At 35.9% G+C, this 27,789-nt stretch overlaps 1 protein-coding gene across 1 annotated transcript; it reads left to right on the top strand.

The window, feature by feature from the left end:
• Positions 1-1,621: 1,621 nt before the first annotated feature.
• On the top strand, positions 1,622-5,468 carry LOC131607399 (homeobox-leucine zipper protein HOX3-like). Its single transcript, XM_058879407.1, has 4 exons — positions 1,622-1,832; positions 2,023-2,183; positions 2,281-2,360; positions 4,907-5,468. Exons 1-4 carry the CDS (start codon positions 1,631-1,633, stop codon positions 5,211-5,213), a joined length of 750 nt encoding a protein of 249 aa, XP_058735390.1. The 5' UTR covers positions 1,622-1,630; the 3' UTR covers positions 5,214-5,468.
• The last annotated feature ends 22,321 nt before the right edge of the window (positions 5,469-27,789 follow it).

Below are 27,789 nucleotides of genomic sequence, written 5' to 3'. Positions count from 1 at the left end.
TCAATCCACTCGGCCATCTCCCTCCATACCATACCGGAATTATGACAATATAAGAACGAATGTAATGGGGATTCTTTCCAAATGTCACAAAAAACACAATCAAAATTCACGGTATGAGCAATGATACCTTTAGACAAAAGAGAATCCTTCGTCGGAAGTTTGTTGATGAAACATCTCCAACCAAAGGCCTTTACTTTCAATGGTACCTCTACCTTCCAAATATCTAAGAAAGCCGAATCGGAGCGATTGGCCGGACCATAAGGAACCAAAAAACTACAAAGAATATTGTAGCAAGAAGCAACTGTGTAAACTCCATCCTTTTGGAACCTCCAATTAGCCGAATCCACTCGAGATTCCACCAACCTAACCTCGGCAAGCAACCTCGAAAGCTTGTTAAAATCATTGTTCAAAACAGTGGCTGCATCCAGTGTATCATTACGGAACTGAATAGGAGCATCTTGAGAAGCAGGTGCAGCATCCTGCGCAATAGTTTCCTGCGTTCTCGACAAATCAAAAGTGACCTGGGCCGTGGCAGCATCACACGGAACAGTGGCAGCAACACTCGGGGCAGCAGCATCATTCACATATCCAACAGTAGAAATAGCTTCTATTGGGCCAGCAACAGTACCTAAAAAGCAATTAGCGGGAATGCCTAAGTCTCCCCAAAACCAAGCCCCAATAGACCACCCTCCTAAAGCACCGATTGAAACATTTTGTAATAAAGAAATGTTGTATAAATTCGTGAAAAAATCCTTCAATGGGCCGACTTCAATCCAATGAGAGATTTCCAAAAAGAAATTTTGTGACCGTCTCCTACCTGAAAATGAAAATTGTTAGTAAAAAAATTCTCCGGTAACTCTTTTCCCAATGAGGATAAGTCCGTCCACCACACCGACGATTTCCTTTCCTTCTTAACGTTAGCATTATCACAACTCAACTTGAGATTCACATCCTCATACCGAGCTTTTAACATTTTAAACCATAATTCATTTGTTGCACCGTAAAAGTTGATGAATGTTTTGGCAATTTGTCACTCCTCTTTTGTTATTACTATTTTATTTTTAATAAGTGCTTAGACGACCATGCTCATAATATTTCAGAAACAATTGCACCCCTTTATATATACGTTTTTCCTCACATAATATTACTTTTGATTTTCAATACATTATCAATAAACCTTTCTACGACCAATTATTTATAGACAATTTCTCATCCCATCCTATGAGTCTTTTATGCATTATCGAATTGACCAATTTTCTCTCGTACTTTCTTAGATGCATCTCTGAAAGTATTATTTTTTGTTTAACGTAATTTTATTCCGTAGATACACATACAAAATCTTTTCGTAGATGCATTTACGGAAGTCTTAAAACACGTTTTCGTAGATGTATCTACGAAAAAAACTTTAAAAAAAAATGTTTTCGGAGATACATCTACGGAAACAGAAGGCATTTTTAAAAAGTCGTGCGGTGTATAAGAGAGTCATGAGATGTATTGAGAAATCGTTTTATTTATAATATCCCTCATTTGTTTATAATATAATATCCCTCATTTGTTTATAATATGAGTTTTCTATACTATATCTTGACGTTTTTCTCTCTCCAAACAATTCATTCATCACATCATATATATGATATATCCTTTGCTGCTTCTCTCTTCTGTTTCCTATTTTGTTTGCTTCAATTTACCTTTTTCCTCTCTTTTCATCAAGGGATCTTCTTCTTCTTCTTCTATGGCAGTTTTACCTACAAGTTCCTCCAGCTTAGAATTGACCATATCTGTCCCAGGTTTTGCTTCTTCACCAATCACTCTTCTCACCTCATCATCATCTGGTAAGCAGCACACACAGTACAAGTTTCATAATTTATTTGCCTTAATTTTGTATCGTTTTCTCATGATTTTGATCATGCTATCTTCCTTTTTGTTAGGTCAATAAAGTTTGAAATTATACATATACATATATAAATATAAATATATAATAACGTGTGATTATAATATAAATTGGGTGTTGTGTTACTACAGCAAAAAAGTTGGACATGAACCAAGTAGCCATAGAAGAAGAATGGATGAGATTAGAAGAGGAAGAAGAAAGCAACGCTAATCCTCGCAAAAAACTCCGGCTTACAAAGGAACAGTCTCGTCTCCTTGAAGAAAGCTTTAGAAAAAACCACACTTTAAACCCAGTATGCTAATCTCCAAAATCTTTCTTTTTGTGTCATGATCAATATTAATATTAACCATGTTCATAAGAGATGCATGCTATATTTATTTAATATGCAGAAGCAGAAAGAGTGTTTGGCAATGCAGCTGAAACTCCGACCAAGACAAGTGGAGGTGTGGTTTCAAAACCGTAGGGCCAGGTAAGGCTAATCCTATTTTTGCTCCCACTTTACCATTATGACTCATGGACTTTCAAAATATATATTGAATATCTTGACTCAAAATATAACAATCATAATTGTCATAGATCTCATTAATTTGCCAAATCAATTTATGCCCTTAAAAATTCGTCTTTTTAATGCATTTTTTTTAAAGTTTATTATATATCACAATTATGTTCGGTAGGTCGATTCGGGAGTATGAACGAACGAAGAGGTCAAAAGAGTTGGAGCATTCTCAATTGTCGGCGGAGGAGGAATTTGAGTGACATCTTTGATCTTACCATGGCTTCCCGAGTTCGTTATTAGGTCTTTTTGAGAGAAAAAGATTAATGATCTCTTCGGTGAAGAGACGGTGGTTAATTTTAATAGAAATGCGATAGGAATCAAGAGTTGGTTCCCGCATACGGCGTCATTATTCCGTTAAGAAACTAGAAATGTGTATAGTGGAGCGATAGAATAGAGTTTTGGTTCGACGAAACAAGCTTCCGGTACTTCAGAGAGGGGATGGACTGGCAAGATTAGCCCTTCAACGCTAAAGTCAATGATTGAGGGAAAAGTAATTTGAGAGTGAGAATAAATTGAATACCTGAAATAATGCTATCTAGTATGTATATAGTATGGATGGTTAAAACCATCTGCATGCGATTCGGTACTCCGTGTTGAAAACTGTTCAATTATATATCAATGATAAGAGATGCGATGGAGGGTGTGATCGTGTGTCCTAGGGATGATGGTCCACCTGTTTGATGCGTCTTAACCTTCCATGCTTGTAATTAATGGACCTTCTCCACGAGCCTTGCAAACGGTCCAAAATAGTTGTCCCTTAGAATTTGTTCCTACATCATATAACGATGGCTTTTCTAGGCTTGTCTTTATCACACTTCTGGTGGAAGGAAACAAAAGAGTCTTGATAGGATATTGATATCTTTCGTAAAAGGTGCATTAAATGTCTTCCTCGTGATCAGTAAGATTTCACAAGTACGTTTCAACACTCTTCTCTACGTCTGACAATAATTATTCCCTCCTAGTACTAAGGCATTTGAGTGCTCGTGAACAATGTGCGATGAAATCTCAAATGTTAGTGACGCGAGGATCACATGGGTCATCTTCCTTGTGAAATATATCAGGAGTTTTGGAATTATGGCGTTATTCTTTTATCAATTTGTGAATCTTTGAAAGCTCTTCTCCCGCATCTGCAACCTCCTATATGTTTTTCAATCTCCTTGCATTACCTCCTAATTCGTGTATGTGCCACCCCTTTTAGTTTGAGCTATTGGGTTCATCTTTTCGAGGTAATGTGTGACTCTGAACTTCCTTTTCATTTCACACTTGCTTAATTTATTAGGGTTTTTAGAGAAGTGAACTATGATTTTTTAGTCCTTTATGTTTCGTGTTTTGGTGAATTATTTTGCTCTAGATGACTTTGGTGGAGCGTAGAGTTTGTCTTTGTGTTGACCCTGTGTTTTTCTTATGACCATTTCTTTTAAGTGTTTATATCTTTTTACGTGGAAAACTGACTATTAGTTTAGTGATAAATGGAGTTGAAATATATATATATATATATATATATATATATATATATATATATATATATATATATATATATATATATATATATATATATATTAGTTTTATGCATAATATATTAACATTTATTTTAAGTTGAATCAATAGTCATAATAAAAAAATGTGTTTAGAAAATAAATAATACTAAATGTATTTCTGAATTTTGATATTTATTTTGATAAGGAATTAGAAATGGATACTGAATTGTTGAAATAAAGTTTTGGTGTGGTACAGTAAATTTTTAGTACGATAAAATGTAGATAAATTTGCAAGGTTAGCATTGTAACATTTAGGTTAGTGAATGAGTGAAAAATAGTTTGAGTGTGAAAATAAATTAAATATCTGAAATTATGTGATCTTATCTTTATGTAATATGGACCATTAAAATAATCTATGTGTAATTCGACGTCTCGTGTGAATGGTTGTTCAATTATATAATGACAATGAAAAATATGATGAAGAGTGTGATAGTATGTCCTCGACATGAAAACCCACTTGTTTAACGGTCTTTCTCTCTAGCACTTGTTACTGAACGTTTTTCATTGACGTTACAAACTGCCACAATTTTGAAGAATTAAGATATCTTATAAAATGATTTTATAAAGTGGAATGGAGTAAGAATAGGAAACTGGTTAGTACAAAATGAGCAATCAATAATGATGTCGTTCAAGTGTTAATAAGATCATGTGTGAGAAAAAACATAATGATTAGTGTCCTAAATAAAGCAGACAAGTGAATAATCATAGCACCGTGAATGTTGTTTTATTCAACCCTCGTGTGCTACACTCTACACTCACTGCACTTATCACTTAGTGCACCTTTGACCACTCGATTTACTCCTTTACACCACACCATGCATTAAGCATCATGAACTGAGTTATCATCATCCATCAACAAGACATATCATCATCTTTGTCTTGTTTCAGTTGCATCAACAAAATTAATATTTGAACATGCAGGAGCAAGTTGAAGCAGACAGAGATGGAGTGCGAGTACATGAAGAGGTGGTTTGGATCTTTGAGAGAGCAGAACAGGAGGCTTCAAAGAGAAGTTGAGGAACTTAGGGCTATGAAAGTGGGTCCACCAACTGTGTTATCCCCTCACAGTTCCGAACCACTTCCAGCTTCAACGTTATCCATGTGTCCCCGATGTAAACGTGTTACCACCAACGTAACCGCCGTTATCGCCACCGACAAAAATGCCACCGCCGCCGTCACTTTGTCTCCTAAAGTGGCAACACTTTCTACGCAGTTGCGTCAAATTTGAAATACCTTGTTGAGCACGTTTCTTCCTACACGCGATCGTGCACGGCGCATTAAATAATTAGTGTGGTAGAATTAATGTAAGGGAAATGTGTTACAGATTCTCCTAAAGGGTAAGAACAAACATGAAAAAGGAAACAACAATTCAAAAATGTGGGGCAGCATGTACTCTCAGGAAAATCATGTAATACTTACAAAAATGTTAGACTATCATATGCTTATAAATATTGTACCTATAAATTTTTGGGTCTTGTTAAAGAGTGTCCTTACGGCAAGGATTAAACATTCTAAAAAAAATATTTTATAAAAAATTTAATATTTCAATTTTCAAGTCACTAAATACGTAAATTACCGAGATAAATTTATTATTTTAAAGTCTTAACCATTACCCTGAAGGCACTCATTAACATTTCCCTAAATTTTTTTAACTCATAATCAATCAAACAAATAGTATATTATCAATAGAGGGTTCTTCCTTATTCAAAAAAACAGGTGAATCCAGTATCTCTCCAGTGAGATTATTAAACGAGAGATCAACCGTTGCGTTTCTCAAAATTTTCTCAGCAAACTCTGGCGGAATTTTGCTGGAGAATTTGTTGTAAGAAATATTCAAGTAACGAATGGAATCACCGCCGAAAACTTGAGTTAGTGACCCGTTCAACAAATTGGAAGACAGATCCAAAATCTGTAAAGTTCGTAAATCTTTATTACAAGAACAAGAGAAAGTAGTATGTGGTGATAGTCTCTGTTAGCAATGCATAACGGAGGTGAATGAAGTACAATCTCAAATAGGAGGAGAAATTATGTCAAATGGGACGCTGCTGGGAGAACTAGGAAAGTGGATGCCAAAGTAGGCAAGGGTGTAGAATCTTCTTCTTCCTTCTTCACCACTGAGTTTGGAGATAAGTGGACAACGAAGGATTTGTATGAAGAGTTCAAGAATCTGGGGGAGATCGACGAGCAGGGCCGGTCCTTTGAATTTGGGTGCACTGGGCGAATCAAAAGAGTGGTGTCCAAAAATTGTTTTTAACAATAAATACATAAGGATAAAAGAAATAATTGGATAAAAACACATTTTCATTTGATATTGTGCAAAAAGAATATAAGTATGGATCTTAGAATCAATGTTTATATTACATCAAAACATAAATCACTATAAAGAGACTTCTTATTCTTCTTCTTCTTGATCCGATTTTTTTTCTATAATTTTTTTTACCAAACCTTTAAATTATTTAAATACCGTCCTCTTAATATTTTTTATTGCAAAATCATTAATAATTTGTCCATACTCAAGGTTCCTCAAAAAATTATTTTCAATTGAAATCAATGCAAGACTATTTAATCTATCTTGTGACATAGTAGATCTAAAATAAGATTTTAATAATTCTAATTTCGAAAAACTTCTTTCAGCAGATGCAACACTGGTAGGAATAGTCTATATTATTCTATAACGTATGCGTGTATTAGAAAAACAATTAAAAGTATTTAAAAAACTCAATATCATATAGCTTGATTTTGATTCAATTGTTAAAACTTTTCTAATTAATTTAAATTCTTCAAACAAAATTTCATTATCAAGATCAACAGAATCGTCATGTTTTAACAAGTTTCAAGATGTTTACAACATGCTTTCAAGTCCCTATCAGATAATGATCTAAGCCTTTCAATACTAAACAAGAATTCAAAAATATTTTCATATGTGCTATACTGCTAAAATCTTCTATCAAGTGAGCCAATTGTTTGATCTGCCATATATAAGAAATAGTTATTTCGGAAATACTCTTCAACAGACTCAAGATTCAGTTGTGTGAGTTGAGACAGATTTTCATCATAGTGTTGTTTTTAGGGGATTTTCATCATAATATTAATTGATTTTATTCTACTCTTTATTTTATTTATGGAAAATTACATTCTTTTATTAATTAATTCTTACTTTGTAATGCCGCTATAATTTTGTTAGTCAGTATTTATCAAAAATAAAATTCTAGCAAGTATTTTTATATTAGAAAATTTTCTTTTAATATATATAGGGGTAAAAAAATATTTTTGGTGCCCCTAAAATTATGGGGCCCTGGGCTCCCGCCCCACGAGCCCTTGCTCAGGGCCACCCCTGTCGACGAGGTGATTATTCTGCCGAGAAGAGACAAGAGGGGAAGAAGATACGGGTTTGGTCGCTTCTTTAATGCGGGGGGTGAAAGGATGTTAGCAACGAAGCTTGATAATATTTTTCTGGAGGGAAGAAAGATGTTTGCCAACATTCCCAGATTCCAGAGAGGGAACAAGGGGGAAGGTAGATCAAATCACTTTGTGAAGGGGAGATCAGACGAGACCTTTAAGTCAGTGAGAAAGGAGGGTCCTTTCAAACATGTCTTTAAAGGTTTTACTTATAAGAGAGACTCTCGTTCTTTTGTTGAAGTTACTATTAACAAGCAGGAGGGGAGGAAAGATTTCGTCAGGAACTTTGATAGTAGCAGCTCCTTGTGTTTTGAAACGGATGAGGAGGAGGTGAGTTACTATGAGAAGGCGTTTGTGGGGATCACGAAGGAACCAGGACTTGCTTACAACATGAAGAAAGCATTTCATGAAGAGGGTGTTTTTTCAGTTAGAGTAACTTCTTTAGGAGCAAACACATGCCTGCTAGAAGACTTGATTGAAGGAGAAGCATTATCTTTTATTGAAGAACGTAGGGATTGGTGGAAGAATTGGTTTAAGGAGATAACGCCTTGGTCCCCTGAGGTAGTAGATCGGGAAAGATGTGTTTGGCTAAGGTGTTATGGGATTCCTATTCATGCTTGGGGGGAGAAGATTCTTTGAGTTTATTTCTGCAACAATGGGTTTTTTTATGTACTGTGATGATAAAACTCAGGCAAAAGTCAATATGGACGTTGCAAGAATCAAGATAAGAACTACATGTTTGGCTCTGATTAATGAAGTTTTATCTGTTTTTATAAATGGTGTGTCGATTAGAATCAATGTGTAGGAGGAGTCTCCAAGTTTGCCGGAGATACTGGTAGGAAGGAGGTATGGTGTTGATGAATCAGGGTCGGAAGTATCGGTGGATGGATTAAGTTCAGATGAGGATATGGAAGGTGAGTCAGAAAAGGGTGAAAAGACAAAGGCTACCTTGGATTTCATTAATGAGGAGAAGACACATGATGGTGAAGAGGCGCCTAGGTCTGCGCTTACAGAGAATGGTAGGAGAGAGGTTCAGGGGATTACATATAATAGGGATATCATAGGGTCTACTCTTGAAAAGGCTCATTATGTCCTACTAGAAAATCCTTTAATAAAAAAGACTTCAAAGTCCAAGAAAGTCTTTTCAAATTTTGTCGAGTCTGAAGAGGTTGACTCATTCAATAGTAGCCGTGTGGGGGAAACTAATGAAGACAAGTGGCAGCGTATCACAGAGGATCAAATAGAAGGGACTTTTTCAGAGGTAGGTAGTCATATGAAGAATTGTGGGTCTGTTTTATAAAAGGCAGTTAGTGGGCTTGTTTCTGAAAAGATCAACATTGGGCCTAAGAAGAAGTTGGGTCTCTCGGTGGGTGAGGGCCTTCTGTCTCTCGATGGGGCTTGTAGGAACATAGTGGATTCCAAAATCATTTCAAAGAAAACTAGGGTAGTGGAAGGATTGGGGGAAAAGGTCAATGTCGTTCCCTCTTTTTATGACTGTTTGGCTCCCAGATCCAATAGAAGAAGCCATTCGGGATCGGTTAAGGTGGCAAACTCAGGGTATGAAGACATTTCGAGTAGCTCTTCACATCTGGGAAATTCCATGACTGACTCATAAGTAATTAGATGTAACAGAGGGATCGTGAAGAAAGATTCTGAGGTAGGAAGCAAGCTTTGGGACTCTATCTCAAAATTAACAGAAGGGTAAGAACAAACATGAAAAAGGAAACAACAATTCAAAAATGTGGGGCAGCATGTACTCTCAAATGTAGGAGGAAAATCATGTAATACTGCAAAAATGTTAGACTATCATATGCTTATTATTGAAAAGTATATTCAAGGCAAATATTTTTGTATCGTATCCACAGAGATTGGGTGATATTACCGCCGTTCTATAGTTGTGATCATTTTAAGTTGATAAATAAAAATGGGTTTGGTTTATGTTTGGAATTTATCTCGAATTTTAGAAACAAACTAAGATAGTAAAATATGGTTTTCTCAAATAAAAAGTGCTTTGCCAAGATTAGTGTTCACTATTCCAAACTCATGCATTCCCTCAAACCATGTATATGAATTCTAATTTCATGAATACCATCTAGTATTGCCTCAATATCATTTATTCCTAAATAACATTGTAATAATTGTTAAACAAAACTTTAGGTAATTTCTTCACCTAAACATGCATCTAACCATCATTATCTAGCAATACAAGCGATAAACAATACATAGATCTATTTCTACAATTTATGTATTGTTTGAATAAATCTCTAAAACAATATTTATATTATCTTTTTCAACAATAATATAAATTAAAGATAAGAGCTCAAAACAAGAGATTCATACTATATTCACTCAATAAGAGATTCACATACATGAATATTTAAGAGAGATACATAGAGTTATGAGGAATAGCTACCTCTAATCTTAGCAAAGAAAAGTGCTTAGTTACTCATCACCATGACAGAAATCTTGCAAAGATATGAAATCCCGTTTTTGCCTTTAACCTAATTTTCTCTACTGTTTTTCTGTAATGGAATAATGTCTCTCTAAAATCCCAAAACTAAAGATATATCAAAATTACATTCATTTCCTTTCTAATGAGACAAAAGGAGAAATGATTGCCATCCCCTTTTTGCCACCTAATTGACCAATAGAAGTGAATAGCCCAAAAAGTTCTCTTTTGTTGTCTACCTTGCCACCACTTCACATGCCTCCACAAAAGTCAGAATCTTCACTTAAACATGCTGGCAGGATTCGCTCAGTTCGCGGCGCCAACAGGAGGACGCGGCGCCAAATGAGCTGACTTGGACATTTCTAATTTTTATTCAGTTCGCGGCGCCAACATCTGGACGCGGCGCGAACTGGCTTGATGATGACTTCTTCCTTGGTTTCTTGGCAGCTTCCTTGCGTTATCTCCGCTTATATCCTCTTTGATCAATTCATGATGAAAATTTCTACAAAACTAGCAATGAAAGAGAAATACCTACTCAAATAGAATTAAAACAAGACTAATTACATATTTACCTATTGTGTGATTAAAACGATACGATTTGAATAGAAATTAGTTAAAAGGGACCAATAAAAATATGTGAATTTTACTACTATTTGGTCCCTAACAACTCTCCCCAACTTGCCATTTTGTTTGTCCCTAAACAAAAGTTTTCATCTGTAGCAACCTGCCCTAAAAATAATAACTTAGAGAGTCGCCACCTATTCTGAAGGGCGAATAGGAAACCCTAAGCAGTATAGAGATCGGGTAAGATACTATATTCGGGTTAAGGGAAGGTGTTAGGCACCCAAAACCCTTTCCTAAAGGTTAATATTGCAAAGATGAAGGTTTGTGGCAAAAGATAAAGAAAGATGACAGACAGTAAATAAAGTTAAAGGCTAATTATTTGAACATGATTAGAGTTTGGAAGAGGGGGACTCGCCTTGTTGCCAAGTGCCTACGTACCTCCTTATGGAGGATCAGAGTCTACGTAGTTCGGGGCACAGGATTGTACGCCTTAGAATTTAATTGAATGTATTTGAATTTGTTTTGAAGTTGTTTTGAAATGCGAATGTTCGAAGGTATTTTGAGTTACCTTATCGTAGTTGTGAACATCGCAGTGTTTGAAGGGATGAAAATCCGTAGTATCGTGGTTTAGATGTATTTTAAGTGTTTTGGGCGTACAACCCTGATTTAATATGGCACTATTAACCGCAACGATCAATAGATTCGATCGCCATAGTTAACAGATTAGTAAAGGATTGCTGGCAATTCTAATCGATTGATTCGATTATCACTTTTAGCAAATTGATGTATTTTAATTATTAATTTATTAATTTATCGTTATCCCTCATAATCGATAGATTCGATTACAAATAATAACGAGTTTTAAAAGGTATGCTAATCATCGTAACCAATAGATTTGGTTAAAACCGTTTAGCAAAATAAATGTTATTTTAATTTATATTTAAGAATTAAATAATTATTTGATTATTACCCACCGCGATCAATTGATTTAATCGAAGCGAATAATAAATTAAATTGTTTGGCTAAATACCTAAGTCTAATCCTATTTTCCTAATCCTAATTTAAATAAATTAAATTAAACCATGTTTAATTATCATCTAATCATCTAATTCTAAATAATTAAATAATAATAATAAAAATTATATAAAGAACCTGGCTATGATCACATGTTGTTGGCCTTGAAGTGTCCATGGTACACATACATCTCCTGGACGTTAGATTAGGTATATAGGAGATCCTGTGGCCTGGATGTGAAGGTGTATGGTGGGCCAGATGAATGCATGCGCGTGGGATCCAAGAGCTGAACATACGTTTTGAATTCATAAAAATAATTAGCGTTGAGGGTAGGGTTCGAACCCATACCCTCACGCTTATCAGTTGCAATGCTTAACCAACCGAGCCACCTGGATTTACTGATAAAACAATGGGCAGCGTTAAATAAAAGGGAAAATAATAATCATTGGAGGGAAGTCAACCGTGAGTCAGCTGGGCCCACGAGTTATTGGACAGACGAATCAAAAGAAGAGAGAGAACTTGGCTTCGTTGACCACCCAACCGGAATGCACAAACGTGCCACGCCAGCATTGATCACCCCTGCAAACATCACACCACCGCCGGCGCCGGATTTCCTTTTCTTCTCCGGCGAACCCTTGATTAAACCCTGCGAGAATTAACCAAAACATGCAAACAAATAGCCCAGATCCACTGATTTGGGTGCTACGGATCCATTGGTGCAATTAGTTTCGATTAAAACGGTCTGTAACTATGAGAACGAAGAAGCCGAAGCTCAAGGTCTCAACAATGGCACAACCGGGTTTTTGCGTTAGAACTTAAAAACAATGATTGCAATTGATTTTAAACGTTATTGTGAGCGTAAATATGGGGCTCAATCTGAAGCATAACGCGTGATATGCGAGTTTGTAACTATGGAAACTCTCACCTATGGTGCAACACGAGTAAGAGCGATCTGCTATGTTGCACACTCCAAAAATAACTGGGAATCGTACCTGGCACCTTCAAGAACCTGAGTGGACGATTGGAATTGATTAAAACCACCTGCAAGAGAAATTCACGCAAGCCCTAGTTTTTTCTATCTTTTGCAAAGTGAACCCTAGTTCTTTGTCTCCCCAATTTTCGTCCCCCCTTTGCTGCAGCCATATGAGATATATATATATATATATATATATATATATGATGGAATTAGGGTTAAATCTTTTAAAAGAAAATCACCCAATTATTGTAAGAAAAATTTGATATGGTCTTTGTATCAAATCTTTCTATTTTAAGCCTCAAGCTATTTCATGCACCTTTCTCACTCATTCTTGGCCATTGGATTAATTCTGAGTGATCAAATATATTGGAACCCTTAGTCATATAATATTTTATGACTTTATTTGATTATAATTAAATTTAAATTGATAAAAATCAATATAAATGAAATAAATGTCATAGTAATAGTTTTAATGACCAATGGACCTCCTTTGGGCTCAAAATTTCGTGAATGGCTCAAAATATTAAAGCCCACTATTCAAAATTTGAAATTCTTCACTTTGCCTTTCCGCGTTTTCTCAAAAATAATCTAACTTGTGCAATGTGTATCCCTATCAATTTTAATCATATGAATGCATTCCAAGACTCTTTAGAAAGCTAAAAGAGTCCTCTAAGTGACCTTTTTGGTTTCGTTTCAGTTGAAGCTTCCATGCTCGAGTTATGAGCTTTGACCCAGAAGGTGTCTTTTGTTGACTTTTTGGAGGACCTGTAATGTTTTTGTCCATATCTCCTAAATGGTGCATTTCTTGATCTTGGACCCAACATAAAAATTGTAGAGGATGAAATTTCCTTGATAATAGGCTTTGAGCGGGGAATTTTTGATGCTCCATGTGAAAGTTATGGTCAGTCAAAGTTGCGTTGACTTTCTCCTAAAGAAACCCTAATTTGAACCTTTTGCATTTGTTCATTTCTGAGTTTCTATTGATGGATCATGATCAACCTTTGATCAAATGATGGTTATATTCTTATTCACTTTATGTTGACCCACAATTGAGAATTTTTTACTGTGCTTTGATCATGGTTGACTTTTTAGGTCAAACCAGCTGACTGTGGGTTATCTGGACCATTGAGTGAGCAAGGCTTTGGATTTGAATCTCGAACTCTGAATCATTGTGAATGGAATATGGAAGGCAAATTTTGGGGTATGACAGCTGCCCCTGTTCAATCTTCTTGAACCTGAAGAGGTAGAAGATGATTGGACACTGAAATGCCCTGAAATTTGCTTGCGTAGGGAAGGAGTTCCGCGGGAGATGGGCTTATAGATGCCACTCATTTACCTGGCAGGATATTTGTCTAAAGCACATGCTTTTCATACTTGGATCATTTGATTGTATCTGAGGAGAGAGGAAGTAATGTCTTACATAAGACTACCTGAAGAGGTTCCTGAATAGGGTATGTCGAAGGTTGATGCGAAGGAGCTTAGGCTTTGAACAATGCTTAGGAAGAATGTCTTGGAGAAGACTAACTGAGGAGTTCTTTAAAAGAACTAAGTGTGTCTTAGAAAAGATTGGATAAGTATTTTAAGAAGGCTACCTATAGAGGCATGATATGTCTTAAATAAGACTCACCTAGAAAGGCTCTTAGATAGGATATGATACGTTTTAAACAAAACTATCTAGAAAGATTCCTATAGAGGATACAATATGTTTTAAACAAAACTACCTATAGAGGTTCCTATAAAGGGTATGAAATGTTTTTAGACCCAACTATCTGGGAAAGCTCCTATAAAGGACATGGCATATTTTAGATAAAACTATCTGGGAAAGTTCCTATAAAGGATATGGCGTGTTTTAAACAAAACTACCTAGAAAGGTTCCTATAGAGGGCATGATACGTTTCAAACAAAACTACCTAGAAAGGTTCCTATAAAGGACATGAAACATTTTAAACAAAACTACCTAAAAAGATTCCTATAAAGGTCATAAGACGTTTTAAACAAAACTACCTAGAAAGGTTCCTATAAAGGACATGAAACGTTTTAAACAAAACTACTTAGAAAGGTTCCTATAAAGGGAACGATAGGTTTTAAACAAAACTACCTAGACAGGTTCCTATAAAGAGAACGACATGTTTTAAACAAAACTTCCTAGAAAGGTTACTACAAAGGACATGAAACGTTTTAAACAAAACTACCTAGAAAGGTTCCTATAAAGGACATAAGACGTTTTAAACAAAACTACCTAGAAAGGTTCCTATAAAGGGCACAATACGTTTTAAACAAAACTACCTAGAAAGGTTCCTATAAAGGACATAAGATGTTTTAAACAAAACTACCTAGAAAGGTTCCTATAAAGGACATGGGACGTTTTAAACAAAACTACCTAGAAAGGTTCCTATAAAGGACATAAGACGTTTTAAACAAAACTACCTAGAAAGGTTCCTATAAAGGACATAAGACGTTTTAAACAAAACCACCTAGAAAGGTTCCTATAAAGGACATGAAACGTTTTAGACAAAACTACCTAGAAAGGACAGGATACATCTTAAACAAGATTGCCTAGAAAGGTTAGGATACGTCTTAAACAAGACTGCTTGGAAAGGTTAGGATAATTGTCTTGGACAAGACTACCTGGAGAGGTAAGAAATTCTTTGATTGCTTCTGGATTGTCTTTGAAGAAAGACTTGGAATGAGGTATTGGAATTGTATCTGTTAAGATTGAATCGTTGATACGACCGTATTTGCACTGTAATTGGATGATAACATCCTTTTCGATTATGAAATGACCTGAAAAGGCAGCGTTAGTTTTATGCAATGTCATGATACATGTGTCATGTAATGAGATCCTCAAAATAAATGAGAATTATGCATGTATGCCGGTCCCACACTGCGGGACGTAAATAGTACAGGCGTGGGAAGATCAATTACGCAACAATGCTCCTTATGTGATACTAGTGTGACTTCCCGAATATCAGAAATTTTGAGAGACGTGCCCCTTAATCCGAAAGAGGGATCTTTAGAGGGAACTCAAGCTTCACCATGTCTTGTCTGATATGCATTGCCCCAGTGTTTGATTTTTTGAAAGATATGCCCCTAGTCAATAGGATCCTTGATTGTAAGTGTTGATTTAAATGTGAAGCAGATGCTTTTCTGGATGAGTCCTGCGTTTCGGTTGCGCCCGACAGACAGTGATTTTGCTGAGTACTCAGAATGAGATGATGTCTTCTATAAGATTACCTGAAGAGGTCCTTGGGAAGAATGGGAAATTGTCTTAAACAAGACTGCGCTTTAAACAAAGCTCGAAGGGATATGTTTGTACAGAGGGTCAAAAATATTCCTATAGAGGATAAAGACTGTTTTAAGGAATGTGGGGTTTTAAACAAAACTTAGGAAAAACATCTTGAAGAAGATCACCCTAAAAAGGATGGTGAACTGTCTTAGAAAAGACTCTGTACTTTAAACAAAGTTTGACAAGGTTCTTGAAAGCATAAGAGAAGTTTGAATATGTCTTAAAAGACTAACTAAAAAAAGTTAAGAGATGTCTTACAGAAGACTACCTAGAAAAGGTTCTTGGAAATGAATATGTCTTAGAGAAGACTGTCTGAAAGGGTTTGAAAATAGAAAGGATAAGAAGGTGGGTCTTTAAAAGACTGTCTGAAAAAGGCTCCTGGAAAGGGTAAAAAGTATTTGAACATGTCTTAGAGAAGACTATATGGACAGATTTAGAAACATCCTATAAAGGTTCCTGAAAGGATGTGAGAGTGGTATTAATGCCATCTGATACTGAGTGACCTTTGCAACATGCCCCCAGGTAATGGGCTTGCCCCACGGGCTATTCAGCGTCCTTGAGAGATTCTATGAATCTTGATCAGATTGCCCCATGTAAATGGGATAATGACGGGTTATGCCCCGTGTACACATTAGCCATCCCAGTCATGCGTAAGGGATGTTTTCTCTTTTGACGAGTTTTTAAAGCTACTTCGTCAGTCAGTAGGATTTTTTTTAGCCATTAGCCATGCCCCATGCAACTTCTCCCTGATGTTAACATTTAAATCTATATAGACAAGTGTACTTTATAATGAAATGCGAATGCATATGTGTTATACCCCAAAATTTGCCCACATATTTTTCAAGAAAACTCCAATCTGAAAATTAAGGGTCTCATATAATCATGGATTATTTCAACAAATATCCTAACATATGAAACACTTAGTTTTTAGAATTTTTTCGTATACAGTAATTTGGCTTGCAGTTGAATTTATTCTTACGCAAACGCCAAATACTGTTTATTACTTCACACATGCTATTTATTTATTTACAGATAAATGGTACTGACACAATTGGTACAGAGTTAAATCTTTTTGCAGGCGCAGAATCAGGAAACTCAGACTGTACTGGTAACAAGTAGATTATTATTATCTTTTGTTTCCCACTAATTTTTGTACTATATTCCATTATTTGCAAAAATCTTTTCAAATCTCTTTTTCAAAAATCAAATCTCTCTTTTTTTCCAACACTATCATACACTTTCTTTCAAATCTTACTTCCACTCAAATTTTCCTTTTGTACGGAATCACACTATTCCCCAACGTCTCTATCCTTCTTTCCATTCAATAAATACCTCTCATTCTTCCATAAAATCTCACATCAAATTCTAATTCCTTTCTCAAATTTCTACTTCATAATCCATCTTCTCTTCTTCCCTAACAAGAATGGCAAAATGGATAGAGACACTGTCTCTTGCAGTCATCACCATTGCTACGGTGATCATGACTTTCTTCTGCCTGCATAGTCCTGAGGAGTGTGGACCTGCAATGGTTATGCTCCCAATCATCTACATGTTATTGTTCATAGCATGGGTCATTAATCGTCATTCTTAAAATTTGCCGTATTTCTTATTTCTTAAATGTACCGTTTATTCGTCGTACTGTTCAATATAGTATGTAATATTTGTACTGTCAGTACTAAATGTTGTACTATTTGTCATAATATTGCTTAATTACTAAGATAATATTTTGTGTGTTTTCTGCCAGTCAAATATTCCTATTTCTGTGCATTAAATGATTTTCAGGGTTATTATCGGTAATTTTGCCCGCATACCGTAAATATTAGTTATTTATTATGTCTGTGTTTTTAACAAGTCATGTAAATAAACTTTCATCTTTCTCATAAAACATAAAACAAAAACAACAAAAAAGAAAATTAACTTTGACTGTTGATTTTTCACTCTAACTGCTACATCAATACCTGAACAGTCAGTTGACAGCCAAACTGCTGGCAGTACAATTCTCAGTGTTTTGTACCATCAATCAAATCAATCTTTCACAATTCAAAATTCCAAGATTTTTGTTCAAGAAGTCTTCTGAATATCACGCGATTAGCAGAGACTCAACACTGCACAAAAATCAGGTACGCTTAACTGTCTCCTACACAAACAGTCCCTAATCAGGGTTTTTCTTGTTTTTACAGGAGCAACAAGTTTTTGAGAGCTCAAATGGATTTCGTACACATCCATATATCTCAAAGTACCATCATACAAATTTTCAAACTTCAATTCACTCAGACGCACCGTCAGCAGCTCAAACAGTCAACAGACGACCCGTTTGACCAAAAAAGTCAACAGACAGTCAAAAATGAAATTTTTTGTCAAAGTCCATATTTTGTCAAAGGATTCATCATTTGATCATTGGATGATCATAATTCATCAAGGAAAGATCAAAAATCAACAAAACCCTAAGATTCAAAATTAGGGTTTTTGCCTGAAAAGTCAACTCAACTTTGACTGATCATAACTCTCTCATCCTTCATCCAAAAAATTCAAACCAAAGCTTGTTTTGAAGTAAATTCAATTATCTTTCAAATGCCATTGATCCCATGGTCATTGGATTCACCATTTGAAAAATATGATCAAAGACATTACAGGTCATTTTCAAAGTCAACAAAAAGACACTTTTTTCAAAAGGACACACAAGGAGCTTCAAAAATCATTTTGACATGAGACCAAAGGCATTGGTTAGAGGACTCTTTGAGGTTTCCAAAAAGTGCAAGATCTCCTTCATATGACAAAAATTGAAGGATTTACACCTTGTTGAAGTTGGCTAAATTTTGGGAAAATACATGAAATCAACATTGTTCAAAATGGCATTTTTTCCAAATGGGGCCAAGTTTTCAGCATTCAAACATCATTTCCATGTTATTATGGGCCTCTCACGACCAAGACAAAGCCCACATCATTTTTATCCATTTTTGATTTAATTTTATCACATATAAGATTAAATTTAAAAAGGAAAATGGAAGAATAATGGGTAGCTTATTTTCCAAGCATGACTCATCAAATAATCACTCCAATTATGCAGCAAGGAAGCTGCAAGGAAAGCCTAGAGCAAAGGTGTGGAGATCAAGCAATGGTGGCTTAAGTTTTAAGCTTGAAAAGTCAAGATTCCAAAAAACTCATCAATGCTTTTGGCTTAGTTTCTAAGCACTCTAATGCTTATAAATAGGCTATAGCACTTCAGTAACAAATAGAGACAGAGATAGAGAGCAAAACTCTTGCTTGTAACACACTTGTAATCTCTCAAAATATTCAAAGAATTTTGAAATTCGAATTCCAAATTTAAGTCACTTTCCATTCAAACTAAACACTCAAACACGTTCCTTGAGCTTCACTGAACATATCCAGATCATTTGCAAGCTCTGAAACTCCTTGAATCGAACGCTACAGGTCTCGATTCATCCAAACTAAAACTGACTCGTGTCTCATAACCTAAGCATATCTAACACGATGTAGACATATATTTGCACTTGGTGTGGTGTGTAGATCATTTCTGGAGCTTTAATTGAGTTTTAGATGCTTACACACGAAGATACCATTTTAGGGTTCTTAAGCTAAAATTTGGGATCCTCTGATTTAGGCAAAATTAGGAGAAACCAATGACATATTTGAACTCAGGGGACGATTTTAAGCTTAACCATGGTCTCCTAAGTAATTTATATTGCTTGTATGAAATTTTGACATGTGCAGGTCTTGTAGCTACGGACGAAAACCGTCACTAAAGGCTTTACCTACAGTTGCAGAGCCTATAGCAACGGAGAGAGGAAGAAGATGAAGGCGTGGCAGGCTCTGGTTGGCCAGAATGCGCGCGCCAGCTTTTATTCAAATTCTTGGATCCTGTGTTGCGCTGTCTATGCTTTTGTCATGCTCCTCAAAATCTGAGCCCTCTGATTCACTTCCAATCAGATCCAACGTGCCAGATCTCTCACCACACCATGCTCCCTCACAAATTACCACACAGGATCAGTATCCTTTTTATTTTCTATTTTATTTTCTATTTTATTTTAATTTCTTTGTTAAATTAATTAAAAATAGTTTTAAAAATCCAAAAAATACACAAAAAATATTTTTAGACTTCTAAAATAATATACTATTTTATGAAATAAAAATATTTTATTTTTCTTCAAAATTTCAATATTTTACATAATTAATTAGTATATATTTATATATTTGCTTTTTAATTATTCTAACCAATCAAAAAATCATAAAAAAAATTGTTCTTTATATTAAATATTGTTTATATATTATAAACTAATTTTGTACATATTTTGAATAATTTTCTTTTTAAGTTTTAATTATTTGTATAATTATTTGCATAATTATGTTTTAATTAACTTAAATCAATTTCAAATCAATTTCAAAAAACCCAAAAAAATTAGTTTTGTTTTAAAATTAATTGACAAATATTTTTGTACATATTTTTGAACTTATTTCTAGGTTTAAATCTATTTTCATCTTTTTTCTTCATTTTAATTTAATTAATTATGCATTAATTATAATTAAAACCAATCATAAAAAAATCCAAAAACATGCCTTTTATTTTTCTTGCAATTTAAAATTCCTAGATAAATGTATAGGATGTCAAATTCATGTAAATAGGCTAGTTTACATTTCCCGCACAATCGATGTAATAGCGTAGATTTACTTTCCGCACTTTACATTTCCGCACTTTAATTTCCAGCACATATAAACTGCGTGTATGTCAAAGATAAAATTGAACCGTTAGATCACTAACTTCAAAGATAAATATCTGAATCCAATCACAATCACACTTGCACCTCTTCAGGTAATCCTTTTCATTCTTTCAAAATCAAAGTCAAATTCCACTGTTTTGAGTACAAAATCGAACCTTGCTTTTATATCCGATGAAAGGATAGATTTTTAAAGGAAATAGGATAAAGACCTTACAACTCAGGGTAGACCTCCTAGTTTGCTTGCTCAAATCAAAACAAACAAAATTCTCATACACTGTTGATTTTTCAAAACTTTCAAAAAAGACAATACTTTGTATACATCCAAACACGGGTTATTACAAAGTTAACGTTCTTTTCAAAACATCTTTCGAAAGATAAACAAGCATTTTGTATACATCCACACACGGATCATTACAAAATTCAATTTACAAAGGTATTTGAAACCACATATGAGCAATTTCAGAGCAATTGAAAAGTGATCGAAAAACAAGTGAGCTAAGCAAACTTAAGAGCCCATGGATAACCATGGATACAAAGGGTGCTAACACCTTCCCTTTGTATAACCTACCCCCTTACCCAGAATTTCTTAAAGGTCTTTTTTCTGTTTCTTTTATAAACCTTTCCTTAATTGGATAAAATAAAAGGTCGGTGGCGACTCTGTGAATTTTCAAAAAAATGCGAAAGCATTAAGCGACAAAAAAGAGTCAGTTCACGTATCTCTACAGATCAGAGGTATGGCCCGGTATTAAAAAAAATCGGAGGTCCACAGAACTGGCGACTCTGCTGGGGAAATCAATTTCAAAAACAAAATGTTTTCAAAAGGGGTTACCTTAAGAGAATAGGCCGATGTTTTCAATTGTTTGACTTGATTGCTCTATTTTTCAAAGGTTTGTTTGGGTATTTTGCTTGTGTGAAAGATTCTAACCCGAATCTCGAGATACCTTAAGTATATGACAATAGACCAAGGAAATTGTACGGCATGTACCGATACGGTTGAGCTGGTAGTCATCGTTAGTGCGACACTTTGGTTTATACTGATGTCCCTTGAAAACGATCAAGGAGTATATTAGGCTTCCGAAATGTCATTAAACACTAATTTGTCTTAGAACCTTTTTAGTTGAACTTGACTTGTGGCCTATTAAGTGGCTAGCTTTGAAATTGATCGAAGTTAGTTATCCTCGAGGAATATTTTTGATCGGCCGCTCGAGTGCCGTTTTGAGATGTTACTTCCAAGGATCATAGAACCCGAATCCAATTCTAGGACAGGTTTTAACCAACTCAACTTCAGTGGGGAGGGTATCACCTATCAGCTCCATGCAAGCCTTTAAACCTAAGGCTATTGTTTGATTTGTTTTTGTGTGCCACATGTTTGCATCATAAGCATATCATTTTTGCACCAAACACTTCAAGGATCAAAGAGTTTACCTTTGTTTTTGCAGGTAATGGCTCCCGCCACCAAAGATTACATCCGAATCAACATCTCAACGGTACCATCTGAACTAAAAGACTTAGTGTCAGAATTCCCCAGGAATGTTCAATTCACTGAAAGGCATGGTCACCTACTCCATTTGGTTACCTCAAAATTTGAAGAAGACATGATACGGGTCCTGTTCCAGTTCTTTGACCCTGAACATCATTGCTTTACCTTTCCTGATTACCAGTTGGTACCCACTTTGGAAGAATTCTCTGAACTAATGGGATTGCCTGTTCGAAATCAATTACTTTTCACTGGTTTAGAAAGGATTCCAAAACCTGAAGTCAATGCTGCTGCTTTACATCTGCGGAAATCAGAAATCGAGTCCAATTGGGAAACAAAGAGTGGAGTTAAGGGTTTACTTGCCAAATTCTTATTGGAAAAAGCTCGACTACTGCTAGAAAACAAAAGTTATCCAGCTTTTGAGGAAGTTATGGCACTTTTGATCTATGGGTTGGTTTTATTCCCAAATCCCGACCAGTTCATAAGTGTACACATCATCAACCTTTTCCTAATCCGTAACCCGGTACCAACATTGCTGGGAGACATTCTACATTCTCTACACACTCGTACCATGAAGAAACGAGGAACTCTCATGTGCTGTATACCACTACTGGCTAGGTGGTTTACATTTCATCTTCCCCGATCAGTGTTGAGAAATGAACAAAGAATGCATTGGTCTCGCAGGATTATGTCTTTGTCTCATTCAGATATCCGGTGGAACAACTTCTTTCAAAGAGACATTACTATCATTGATCATTGTGGAGAGTACCCTAATGTGCCACTCCTTGGCATCAAAGGAGGCATCACTTACAATCCCTCTTTAGCTCTACGCAAATTCGGATATGCAAGGAGCAACGGTCCTCATGACATGATTATCCATGGCATTGTGTTTGATCACGAGAGTGATTCTCATAGACACCGACGAAGGTTCATACATGCATGGGACAGTGTCTATAGAATAGAAAGCAAAACTCTGGGACAATGGAATTCTATTCCTATGGAACCCTACCTCAGATGGGTCCGCACTCATGCTCAGAAACTCCTTATGCCATATCCTGCTGTTCTACCTGTGACTATTGAACCAGAGGTCGAAGGATATGAACCTCAAGTTATTCTACACCCGGAGATGCCAACTGACCTAGAAGAGTTGCAAAAATCTTGGGTTCAACTCAAAGAGGAAAGAGACACCTTCAAATCATACTGTCAGGACTATGAGAGAAGGATATTGGAGCTCACCGGACAGCTTCAAGAAGAACAGCAGATCAACACATTCCTGGGGGCAAAGAGAAAGCGTCCACGGGAGACCTGAAGGATCATTTATTTTATTTCTGTCTTGTAAGCCCAAATGAGGCAAAGAAAAAAGAAAAAAGAAGCAAAAAAAAGAAATAAATTGATTAACTAACGTTTGTTTCTTCTTTAACAAATCTAAACTCTAAGATCCTTGAAACATTGCACACACATTTCACTTCATGTATTGCATATACATTTCATACATTGCATTCATATACATTGCATATACACTTCATACATTGCATACACATGGCATCCAGTCATACACATTGCATAACAGGTTCACATGACGGATTTCTCATCTTCTCGCTGTTTATTTCAGTCAGAAGAGATGGAATCTGAAATGAGCATCAAGAATCTCGAAGCACAGAATGCCCAAGTTCAAGTGGCAATTCTAGAACTGGCAAAGGGGCAGCAAGAACTGAAAGCCCTGATAATCAAGAAGAAAAAGAAGCCCAAAGGATCTGTAGGTGTGAGTCACCTGAGAAGAAAGATCAAAATTCCAGTCAAAAAGTTCACAAAGCCACCGATCCCTGAAACAGTCGGTGATGATGAACAAGAAGACAATCAAAGCAACCAGGGTTCTGCTAAACCCTCTCTCTCTTCAAATGAAGAAAATGATCATTCTGGGGACGAACCGGATGATGAAAAATACCAACAGCTGGAAGACCGTATGAAAGCTATGGAGATACAAAAAATACCTGGCTTAGATTTCAATGATCTGGGGCTCATCTCGGATGTTGTTATCCCTCCAAAATTCAAAGTTCCTGTCTTTGCAAAATATGATGGAGTTTCTTGCCCGAAACTACATCTGAGATCCTATGTGAGGAAGATACAACCTCATACAACAGATAACAAATTGTGGATTCACTTCTTCCAAGAAAGTCTGTCGGGTACACAACTCGAGTGGTACTACCAGCTGGAAAATACCAAGGTTCATACTTGGGAAGAATTAGCTGCTGCTTTTTACAAACAGTACCAATACAATGCTGATCTTGCGCCAACCCGTACTCAACTAAGGGGCATGTCTATGGGACCAAAAGAAAGTTTTAAAGGATATGCACAAAAGTGGAGAGATATGGCTGGAAGGGTTCAACCACCCTTATCTGATCGCGAACTAGTTGACATGTTCATGGGCACTTTAACTGGCCCTTTCTATAGCCATTTGCTGGGAAGTTCATCATCAGGTTTCACTGACCTGATACTGACCGGAGAACGTGTCGAAAGTGGCATTCAAAATGGAAAAATTCAAATAGGTTCCACCTCTGGTACTACAAAAAGGCCCATCAGTGGGAGAAATGAGGTCAATGCAACTCAAATTCAAAAAAGTCGCAAAAGTGAGCAGCATCAATCTGTAGGGGCAGTTCTGATCTCCGCATCTGCACCTCAAAAAGATCAACAGCCAAAATATACGCATCGACCAGATGCACCAAGAAGAAATTTCACCAAAATCAACATGCCAATTTCTCAGGCATTGCAGCACTTGCTAAAAGCAGATCTGATCACCTTAAGAGGTCCTCCAAGGAATGTCAACACTTCCTCTCTGAATTATCGCCCTGATGCGACATGTGCCTATCACTCAAACTGTCCAGGACATGACGCAGATCACTGCTGGGCCCTGAAAAATAAAATACAAGATATGATAGATGCTGGTGAAATTGAGTTCGATCCTCCAGAAACTCCAAATGTCATCACAGCACCTATGCCAAAGCATGACAAAACTGTCAACGCTATCCTGGACACTGTTTACATCTATGATGTGAACGAATTATCAACTCCACTATGCGAAGTCAAAGGAAAGCTAATCCGAGCTGGTTACTTCCCAGGGTGTGACCCCGACTGCTTTTATTGCTCCTGCCTGCCCAATGGTTGTGAAAATCTAAGAATGGGAATTCAAAAATGGATGGATCGCCGTATCATTATGTTTGAGAGGCTCCCTTCTATGGACGTGCTATGCGAAGTCTTTACAAACGGGATGAGAATAGAGGATGCCTCAGTGATATCCAGCTTACCATTCAAAATCTCTGCCAAGGCTCCATTCAAAATTTCTGCTACACTCAAAGTGGCATCAGTAGTTGTCATACCCCAAAATTTGCCCATGCTATTTTTCATACACAAAACCAAATCAAAAGACAAAGCTCCAAAACACAGTCTCCCACACAGAAGTTCTAAACTAGGGTTTGAATAATTCAGAGGAAAATCATTGAATCAAGGGCTCAAGGTGGTTCCATAGGGTCACTAACATCCCAAAGTATCTCCATATAAAGTTTCAAGTCAAACAGAGCAAATTTAGTCCCTCAAATCCTGATTAGGTCAACAGTAGACTCCCAAGGGCAAAACAGTCATTTCAAGTCAATATACAGTCAAAATTCAAGATATTTGGTCAACAACATCCTCATAATCCTAAAATCATCATTTGAGCAAGGGTTGATCATGATGATGCAAAGAAAGATCAGAAAAGTCAAAAGTCAAAAGTTACTATTTTGGGCATGAACTGAAAAAGTCAACCGAACTTTGAAAATTCACCAAATATTCATACTTCATCAGAAAAATTCCCACCAAAGCTCATTGTGAAGGGAATTCATTCCTCTATCCAATGGTCCAAGAATCAAAGCTCATAGGTCAATAATCTAAGAGATATGGCTTCATACATTATAGGTCCTTCTCAAAAGTCAACAAAAAGACACTTTTTTCAAAAGAACATAAAATGAACATGGAAAATGATTTTGATATGAGACCAAAGACACTGGTTAGAGGACTCTCTGAGGTTTCTAAAAAGTCCTAGAACACCTCCATACCTCAAAAATTGAGGGAGATACATCTTGTCGAAGTTGGACTATTTTGGAGGGAAAAGTGTGGAGGAATTTTGAATTTCTTGCTAATGGGCCTATATTGTTAAGATCCAAACTTGTTCCTCATGACATTGAGAGCCCATAAACCTATGGCCACGAAATTGTGTGATCTATTTGATTTATTATTAATTTTTATTCATTTAAAAAATGATTAAAATTAAGTAATTCAATAGAAAATCAAAGATTTGGTTTATAGAATCAATTTGGGTCAATTCAATTGTCAATAATATCCCAAAACCAATATAATTTCGTGCATATTAAAATTGGGAAGAGATTGATTCAATTAAGGCAAAATTAGAAAGATTTCATGGCATATTTCCAATCCAATTTTCTCCACATTCAATCAAAGATTCAATAAGGATTTGATCATATTTTGTTAACCTAATCCTCCTCTATATATTCTGAACAAGGCCATAGCACAAGGGTTCACGTTTTGCAGCCTCAAGAGAACAAAATCCGAGCACAAAAACTCAAGAAAGTTTCAAATACCAATTCGGGGTTGGAGGCCGATTCAAGGTTTTCTATTGTCCTCAATACATTCCTTGAAGCTCACTGAAGCTTTTCCAAAAGGTGCACGCAAGAAACACCTCCAGAATCAACCCCCAAGGCCCTCGGTTTGTTCAGTTTTCTTTTAACTCGATTCACCAAATATATGCATCATTCATAGTTTTTAATTGCATATCTGTGTTTAGAATGATGTTCTGATGGATTCTGGAAACTGAATTGTGTTTATGTGTCGATCTGAGCCTAACGCCATTGTAGGGTTCTTCAAGCTCGAAATTGGGGTTTCCCATATTAGGTAAAATTAGGGCTAATAATTAGCACTACTGAACTCCTGAGACCTGGACGATCACGCCCATGAGGTCGCGCCAAGTTTATATTGTGTGTACAAGATTTTCGTTTTGCAGATTTGATTCGCTACGAAACCGAGTCGTAGCAAATTCGTAGCTACGTGTTTCAGATTTTTCAGCGAATAAGATGATACCGTGGCAGCACTCCATTGGCCGGTTTCAAACAGGTTTTGGCGCGCGCGCGTGTAAGTGGAGATGATGAATCCTATGCGCCTCTATCCACGTATTGTCGTATGCCCTCATCATCGCAGCCGTCCGATCGTCCTCCTTTCCAATCCAACGCGTACTAAAACGAGGGTGCATCATGAACCATCATGGATGAGCAGCACCGAATCAAAAGTTAAGATTTTCATAATTTTTTTTACTTTTAATTATATAGCCCCTTTTCTTATTTTCTTTTTAATATATATAAATAATTTGTTTTATTCTATACATACATATATGTACATTATATAAAAAATTTATAAGTATATTTATATTTGATAACATTTAATAGATATTTATATATATATTATTTATAATAATAGTTATTTAATTTAATTTAATTATTAAAATACTTTTTAAATTCATATTTATTTTATTTAAGCTCCACAAAATTCCTAAAAAATATATTTCACATTCAATTTTATTCTTTTTTTTCAACTCGATTTAATTAATTAGGTCGTCAGACCAATAATTAATTAAATTATTTTCTCATTTTTCGTACCCTAATTAGGGTTTACGAAGGTCATGCCATACACTAGATACTTCTGTTTTCTATGTCTTTTCAGGGTTACCAACATGGTTCACTCCGACAACGCGCCCGATCAAGACTCGAAGCTAAGTACCTTATTTATTCTTTTTCTTAAAGTCTATTTGGTTTCCGTTAAATCTAGGGTTTGCCCTGCATTTCATCCCTTTTCTGCCTTGC

The sequence above is a fragment of the Vicia villosa genome, linkage group LG5 (assembly GCF_029867415.1).
Source record: "Vicia villosa cultivar HV-30 ecotype Madison, WI linkage group LG5, Vvil1.0, whole genome shotgun sequence".
Taxonomy (NCBI): domain Eukaryota; kingdom Viridiplantae; phylum Streptophyta; class Magnoliopsida; order Fabales; family Fabaceae; genus Vicia; species Vicia villosa.
This window is presented reverse-complemented; position numbering and strand designations above follow the sequence as displayed.

Excerpts from the sequence above, each read along its gene's own strand:
- LOC131607399 (XM_058879407.1), top strand. The coding sequence starts at position 1,631 with ATGATATATCCTTTGCTGCTTCTCTCTTCTGTTTCCTATTTTGTTTGC. Across the intron at positions 1,833-2,022 it reads TCTCACCTCATCATCATCTG|CAAAAAAGTTGGACATGAAC; the intron begins GTAAGCAGCACA and ends GTGTTACTACAG. Across the intron at positions 2,184-2,280 it reads AAAACCACACTTTAAACCCA|AAGCAGAAAGAGTGTTTGGC; the intron begins GTATGCTAATCT and ends TTTAATATGCAG.